Consider the following 8158-nt stretch of genomic DNA (forward strand, 5'->3'; position numbering starts at 1 on the left):
TAAATCAAATTACAGATGCAGAAACATTTTGTTTGCGTAAATTGTCTTTGTTCGTACTATTCGAAATGGTGGCAATAACAGTTTTCCATGGTTGAGAGCAGCTGGTTCAACCAAATTCACGATGTTGTCTTTTTATTAATTTTAAGGTTTTAGGTTATTTCACAAGTTGGTGGCAACCATTTGAATGGTTCCAACGATAGTGAGCGAGGTTGATTGTGAATCGTGACTAATAAATAATTTGACCCAATTTTAGTAATTTGTGACCCGTAAATTGTGTGACGTAATTGTGATCATGTGTGAATTTGTGATTAGTATGTGATCATAACCATAAATTGTGTGTTTATTGTGGCCTCGACTGTACAAATTGTGTAACCATCTGATTTTTGAAAGATTTCATCAAGTTTATTAAATTTGTAATTGTATCTTGTAAGTACAATAATAATGCATTCTTGTTCGCACATTGTACTGTAGTGCATTCGACGTACAGGCCTATAGCTGGGCCAGACTAGGGCCGTGTTTCAGGATTTAGGTTCGTGGAACGAATGACCCATTTTACATCTGTGATTGTACCAGTTTAAAATGAAATGAAATCACCTTCAATGAGCAAAAATGTGAACTAAAAACTCGTAACAAATGAGTTTTGTTCAGATGCAACCATAGAAACAAATTAAACAGAAGTTGCATTACTAGAAAAGGGCATGATCGGGACTGCAAAAGATAGACTCGACGTTCTTAAATAATATTAAAGAATATGCTATTATATTGTTCAAGCATGCCCAATATTGCATACCAATCATGTCATTAGTATGAGTAATGTTATTTATCGCTACAACTATTAAAGCACCATTCTAGATGGTAATTACGTAATATTAAAAAAATAGATTCATCTAGATGGCACCATTCTAGGCAATTATGTAACATTAAAGGCACATTACTCATTCAAATTAACGTATAAAATATAGCCACATAAACTGGTGCTAGATAGCATTATTTCATTAGTATTCTTTCTTTTAGTTAGGAAGGGAGGGGGGGGGGGGTTTCTTCAGAGGCCATGGAAACTGGGAACTAAGATTAAGATATTACCAAATCAATGGCACCTTGAAGAATGCAGCATGCTTTCCTCAGGCATGTCCACAAATAGATCATGGGCTTTAATGTTCAAAAGTTTGTAATAAGAAATAAATACGTCAATAACTATGACTAAAATGTAGATTGTAGTTTCTCTGAGCAGGAAACAAGGGGCCAGAATGAAGAAATACTAATAGAGTTTTCGATTTAACCTGCTCATGATTTCGCAGCGACAAATACTATTCTCTTTCCATATTAATCAGCTGTTCAGATCCTCCCAACTAGCAGACCTTATGTTCTGCACACCAGCTTGGTTTAAACTTTATCGTCTAATTTTTCATTGACTAAAGGAAGCAACTCCATTTTACCCCTTGGAGTTCGGGGCGTACGAGGGGTCCCAGGTGGTTGTTGTGCAAGAATGTGCCTTACGTACCCATAGAACGTACATCCAACAAGAGTTATACCACATCCAATGGCATTCATGGCCGAGATTGGGTTTCGAAATATCAACCATGAACATGTAACAGCAACAGCAACCTGTGATGCAAGACAACAAAGATTCAAATGGACAATAACACAGCAAGGCTTCAAAAAACAGTACAACTTCTTTATAAGAAGAGACATGCTAAGTGCATATTTGATATACAGTGTTAAGTATGACAGACCACTAATAACAAAATTTAAGCATATCTTTTTCCTTCCTTGATACTGTCCAAAATTTCATACGGAAGTTTCATCAATTATAGAGCCAAAGACGATTTTAGCATGTTGGCCATTGATAATCTTTCGCGATTGTTTTATTGTCTTGCTTCTTTTAACCTAAGGTTCTTCCGAGTTTAATTTATCTACACCTTCTGTGTTTTCAACCAAGGATATCTTGAACTTTAGTGACCTATGTAAATTCAAAATATCTTCAAGCCTTTTGTCTAAGGCTTGTCTAAGATTGAAGATTAAGTAGACATATTTGTAACTTTTAAACTTAGCACATGTTTGTACTTTGTTCACACGTTCTTGAGAAAACAGAGTGCTCTAGTAACCCACAGATAAATCTAGAGATAACCTCCCAATCTTTCCAAATTAACGACCTTCCTAATTTGATAACTTAGTCTCTCTCCACTGCTAGCATCTGGTATCGAGATACCAGGATGGTCATCCAAAATATTCATTTGTAACACCTCATATTATTCTTAACAAAAAGTAAGCTTATTTCACAAATTTCTCCTATTTCACAGACATACCAAGTAATGATCACACTGTAAGCTAAGAAAGTACACTGGATAAACAAAAACAAAATCCTAGGCACTACAATCCACCACGTCCACCTTACAGATTCTCATTGCTCCTCTTCCTTCATCCATATATCAAATGTATATCAACCAAAAGGTCCGCTTTGTCATCATGTCCTGAGTGCAAATTCATTGAATTTAGCAATCCCTAGTAGAGGAGCACCCCTATGTTTGGCTAAGCTTAAAAAGAAGTAAAAGTCACTTTTTAGTTTTCTGAACATGTTCAGAAAAGTTACTCTTTACTTACTTTAAAGTAAAAAGATACTTACTTTAAAAATTACTCTTTAACTTGCTGCCAAAATATGTTTTACTTATTTTCAATTCAATCAATAAGAAAGTTACATATTTTGTGACTCAATATTTTGCTTATATAAGAAAAACATTTTAAGCTTCACCAAACAAGCTCTTTTCTACTCCCTACTGTTGCCAGAAGTCTTCCACCAGTCAACTTCATCTCGAAGCTCATAAATCATGTAAGATTACTCTGCCATCAATTTCCCCATTTACCTTGATTAAGTCCTGCCCCCATCATAACTTGATTTCAATAATGTAATGTTCCTAATTTTGTCAATGATAATATTGAGGAAATAGTATAGTAGTAAGGATTAGTGAAATTAGCTTGGAGAAGCAGAATTGTGGTAGCGAGGAAGGGATTGGTGCAAGGCGAATTGAAATAAAAAGGGGAATATGGAAATCGGCAAATAATGACTACAAAAGCAATGGTGAAGGAATAGTCAAGGGTTTGGGTTCAGAATAAGAAGGAACCAGCAAAGGAGGTGTATTATATCCTAAAAAACTCTTTGAATCAAAAAGTTGAATATTGGAGGGAATTTCCACTAGAAATATTTTCCTTGCTTTCTTCTCTACGTTTCTCTTCCAAACAAACATACCATTAAAGTTATATTTAGATTATATTTTAGATTATTTGATTTTTTTTACTTTCTAAATGTTGCTCGACTATTCTTGCCTGAATCTTTAACATGACCAGCGAACCATCGTGCCTCCCACTCGGATCTATATTCTGAATGATGCAGCATCCCCAACTTCCTTTACAATTTTATCATGGAAAACTCGAATCGCAAGCAAATGTCAATTCTAGAAAATATGGGCTGCAAAGCTGTAGCCCAATGCTCGCCCTTATAGGGAGTTGGAATTCGAAACAAGTCAAATACTTGGCAAGCAGTGAAAAGTGGATAATACATAATGAAATTTATGAGATGACATTTGGTAGTGACAAAAGCCACCACCATGCTTCATTGAAATTAGAATAAAATTAATAAGTGATAATAATCATATAATTTGCTTATTTGACTTTAAAATGAGAGCTTGCCTAGATATCAATAAGAGGTAAATTTCAAGAATTGAAAATTAGGATTGTACAATGAAAATTTAGCCGTCTATTCAATTAATGCAAAAAATTACGGCATGTAGAGAAGGCGTATTAGACAGTACTACATGGTATTAAAAAAAAAAAAAAAACTAAAATCTTGTCCATTTTACGATTCAATTCAGTAATGCATAAAAAACATACCCTTATTATGTCCAGGGTGATGCACAATTAAGATTCTATGAAGTATATTGAATATGCCATCAGGTAAAGAGTAAGGCAATCACCTTAAGATTTCCAGCAACATTGAAGGTGACTGCGGTTGTAGAGTGAATGACATAGAAGATAGAAAAGTTCAAGCAAAACGCCATCACTCCAGACCCAAAAATAATAACGAGGGAAGAGAAAAGTGAGGGACATGTCTGAATCCATTCCACGACCCCAGATCCTTCCAGTAGTAAGGCTGGCACAGCCAAAATCATAGTAGCAAATGGTGCCATGTAATACACTGTGTTTATGCTGTGATAATCATTAGAACCAATAACTAAGTCATTAGTAACCAAAGCTCTATGGAAACATAGAATAAATGTATAAATGGATCTGTAATTAACAAAGCACTTTCTCCTTTTAGTTTATGAGTTGTTTTTTTCATCCGTAGAACCCCAGAGAAGTTATCAGTTAAAGGCCAGTGCGATACTGAACCCAAAAATCAAGTTTGCTGGGAAGGATACTCAAAAAGCAACACAGAGCTTTCACCAATAAAGCAACTCATTATAATGACATTTGTTACAACGGAAATAAATAGCTTTCACAAGAATATTCTTTCCCATTACCAGTACCTAGTTTGATTATTTTACCTTTTCCTCTTCGTCCTACTTTCACATATAAAATACTCATTTAACTATCATTGTGAATGCCATTCATCCTTGCCAAATTGTGCACTGGGAAAACTTACACTTACAAAAGGAGCACAAACTTCTAAGGAAAATGTGGGAAGTGATAAGCACAAAATCTACTTGTTAATATAACCAATGAGCACTCAACAAGGAAGTCTGTGTGACATGAAAGTTCAACTCTTCTAGAGAAAATTCATATATTATTAATTTTAAGGTACACTAAGCCCCTAGTTGTCATCCTTTAAAAATTTAAATTGTTTACTACAATATCATTCTCTATTGCACATTCACACAATAAGATATTCTATGCACAAACCAATAACATTTCCTTACTTTTTAACCACACGTTCTCCAAAAAAATACTATTCAATAACTCATTATTCCCAAATAAATTCTATCAAACCGACCTAATATGACAAGCAATGAACCAATAAAATTGATCTTCTTCTTGCAGGAAAAAAAAATGTTTATCCATCATTAGTTAACATGATTGAGAATTTATGACCTGAAACTTAATCAAGCTTTCTCTTTCTAAAAAAAGAAAGAAAATGTAATAAAACTCAGGAAAAAATGACAGTTAAGAATTTGATCCGATTAATAGAAATCCATTCCAAGTTTACTTATAATAAAAAGGAAAAAAGAAATAGGTAATTTGTTATAATTAATATTGTTATTGTTATTTATGTTGTTACTTGTAAATTTTATTTATTTATTTTTAATTGAGTAGAGAAGGGGGAAACAGAAAGATATGAGAATCTGATACCTGTCAAATTTGTAACCATGCAGCAGAGACTCCGCAAGGATGGTCTTTGTTGATGTAGCAAGGCAGCCAAATAAAGCAGCGCAAAAACCAAAAATATTAAAACTGAGCTCTGTGATAGAAGTGAGTAGAATTCCTCCAACAATGGGAACAAGAGAAGCCCAAATTTGCCAGTCAAAGTATTTTCTCCAGACTAGCCACTGCAAGATAACTGTTTTAACTGCATTAGAATCAGAGATACCATTTTCTTGCAGGGTAAAACAGAATGAGAAAGAACAAATAATTTAGTTTCAACACAAATTTGATACTACAACTATCAAATGACACCAGCACTTCAAATATATATTATGGTTGACTTCTTTGAGAGGTGTTACCCCATCTTTGGATAGCTTGTCGTGAACCAATTCTGAGGTTTCAATATACTTGATTAAGAACTCACCTGTTGTTGCCGGGGTAAATGACTTTATAGTTTGCATAAAAGAAACGGGAATATAGCGCAGGCTCACATTCCCCAAGACAATGTTGATACAAAATACAAATGACATGGGAAAAATCCTCCTCCAGCGATCATCAGGATCAACCTGAATGAGAGGCTTAAGCTTCAGCACTTTGATTACCACGTAAGCACCAATTGCTGAACATATAAAGTGTATGCATGACACTGATAACGGATACTTGAAATCAATTTTCTGTTGAGAAAAAGAAATTGCATGAGTAAAGACAACAATCAAGTACTAGATCTTCAATACTAAAAATAAATAAATAATATTTTCCTGCATTAGATATCTGCAATATCAAGATTCAATGTGCGAGCACATTGCTAGATCTTTTCATGACCATTTAAGTTTGAATCATCATACAAACTTAAACAAATAAGTTTGATCAGAATCATCATCCTTTAACTATTCTAGGCTTCAACAGAAAATTTCACTAGTAACTCCTGTGCAGACTCCATCAACAGTGCAGACTCTTTACAGAGGAAACAAAATTGCATGAGTAAAGAAAATGATCAAATATCAGACCGGGACTAGTATAAAATAAGTAAATAAATATTCTCCTGCATCAAATTTCCACAGATGCTTATATAAGAAATAAATTGATTGTTGGAATAAAGAGGTGTATCTTATCAGATTCAACACGTAGCATGTTGATTGCCGTTTTCATGGCCATTCAAGTTTGAATTATGATACAAACATCAAAAAATAATTTGATTGGAATCGTCATCCTTTATATTTACTAAGCTTCAAATGTTGTTTTCATTGGTAAATGCAGAATAGACACTGTCTATGCTGCAGATTCATTGTTTAATGGTAAGATTTGAACCCTGTGCAATAAACTCAAGTAGACAAGTCCCAAAAGGATTAGTTAAACCCCACTCACTAAAACGAGTCAGAATCCCAAACGAGAAAATGAATACTCCCGCCATCCCATTTATATAGAATGACTTTCCTTATTTTCTTGTCCCAATTATATAGTCATATTTTTTTATTGAGAATGTTTTGTTTTGTTTGTTTACTAATACACCCTTATTTAATTTGCCTAATTATAATCAATTTTTCTCACTTAATTGTGAAATTGTACAAATGTAAATAAGGGTAAATTAGGAAAGTTTTCAACAAAAATTGCTTTTTCAATAACATTAAATAAGATTTTCTCATCCATGTGAAAAGCAAAACCAGCCTATATAAATGGGACAAGGGAGTATTAAATAATTGAATTACCAAAATGAAAAGGGAATAATAATTAAATCTACATATCAAGCACAATTAAATTAATAATACAAAAGTTATGATATTACCATATTTGATGATTTCAGAATTGAAAAATTAATAATTATATATATATAACAACAAAAGCCAGCTCACTGTTCGGTAGATGGACGCACATGTATTACCAGTAAAAGTCTGGCGCACTAAATACTTACCGAAAACAATAAATGATTCATTCAGCTACCAAGATTTGCCTTTTCTCAAATTTCAAAACAATAACCAAATGTGAAAGGAAAGCAACCCAAAATTCAAGCTGAAAATGTAATGATTTATACAGAAAAACATATAAAATTCAAAAAAGCGAAAACTACATCGAGATCTTTAGAGACGAAAGTAAGCAAATAATTTACAAAAAGAACAAGAATCCAATAAAAATAAAAATACAGAAAAAAAAAAGCACACACAAATCACATGTGTGTACATATAAACAGACCTGAAAGATCCATTTGTTCATGATAATAACAGTGACATTGAAACCCCACCATTGAAGAATGGCTAATATGGATCGAATTACACTCCATTGACACAGCATATTTTCCTCCATGATTTTTCTTCTTTCTCTTCACCCCAGATCAAAATTCAGTAAAATCAACCAATTTTGCTATGAAATCCAACAAAAACGGAAATTAAATAAAAAAAACAGTTGGATTGTCGATAAGGGCTGTTAATTTAGCGGATGAGAAGCATGGTGCAACATTTGAAGAGGCTTTGGAAGGCAGGATGGCTGATTGTGGAGTGCCATTTTGGGGTGAGGCGTTTAGAGAAATTCGTTCTGCTGTTAGGCTTCTCCCTTTTTTTTTTTTTTTTTTTTTGTCAATCTCTTTTAGATTTAGAAATAACCTTATTCAACAAATTACATGGAGTCTTGTTAAATGCCTCTGTTAATCCTAGGGTTGAACAACGAAATCGTCAAACCACAAAATCTAATCGAAACTGTTTTTCTAAAACCATTGGTTTGGTTCCACGTGGATCCATCAATATTTTGATTTTGAACCGAACCAAACCGCTTTGAAGTGGTTTGGTTTTTTTATTATTTACTCATTAAAATGAAA

At 33.5% G+C, this 8158-nt stretch overlaps 1 protein-coding gene across 2 annotated transcripts; it reads right to left on the reverse strand.

Annotated features, from left to right (window-relative positions):
* Positions 1-1055: 1055 nt before the first annotated feature.
* LOC111377724 (UDP-galactose transporter 1) lies at positions 1056-7914 on the reverse strand. 2 transcript variants are annotated; one of them, XM_023000853.1, is made up of 5 exons: positions 7540-7914; positions 5777-5918; positions 5341-5548; positions 3969-4200; positions 1056-1605 (listed from the first exon to the last, which is right to left on the reverse strand). In XM_023000853.1, the coding sequence occupies exons 1-5, from the start codon at positions 7648-7650 to the stop codon at positions 1384-1386; spliced, it is 915 nt and encodes a 304-aa protein (XP_022856621.1). In that variant the 5' UTR covers positions 7651-7914; the 3' UTR covers positions 1056-1383. The 2 variants fall into 2 exon arrangements, with proteins under 2 accessions (XP_022856621.1, XP_022856620.1); XM_023000852.1 differs by having other exon boundaries at positions 5777-6026.
* Positions 7915-8158: the final 244 nt, after the last annotated feature.

This window comes from Olea europaea, unplaced genomic scaffold, assembly GCF_002742605.1.
Source record: "Olea europaea var. sylvestris unplaced genomic scaffold, O_europaea_v1 scaffold1712, whole genome shotgun sequence".
Taxonomy (NCBI): Eukaryota; Viridiplantae; Streptophyta; class Magnoliopsida; order Lamiales; family Oleaceae; genus Olea; species Olea europaea.

Coding starts and splice junctions, on each gene's coding strand:
- LOC111377724 (XM_023000852.1), bottom strand. CDS start 7,650: ATGGAGGAAAATATGCTGTGTCAATGGAGTGTAATTCGATCCATATTA. Junction 6,027..7,539: donor TGAACAAATGGATCTTTCAG/GTCTGTTTATAT, acceptor TTTTCTCAACAG/AAAATTGATTTCAAGTATCC. Junction 4,201..5,340: donor CATGGTTACAAATTTGACAG/GTATCAGATTCT, acceptor TGATTATCACAG/CATAAACACAGTGTATTACA.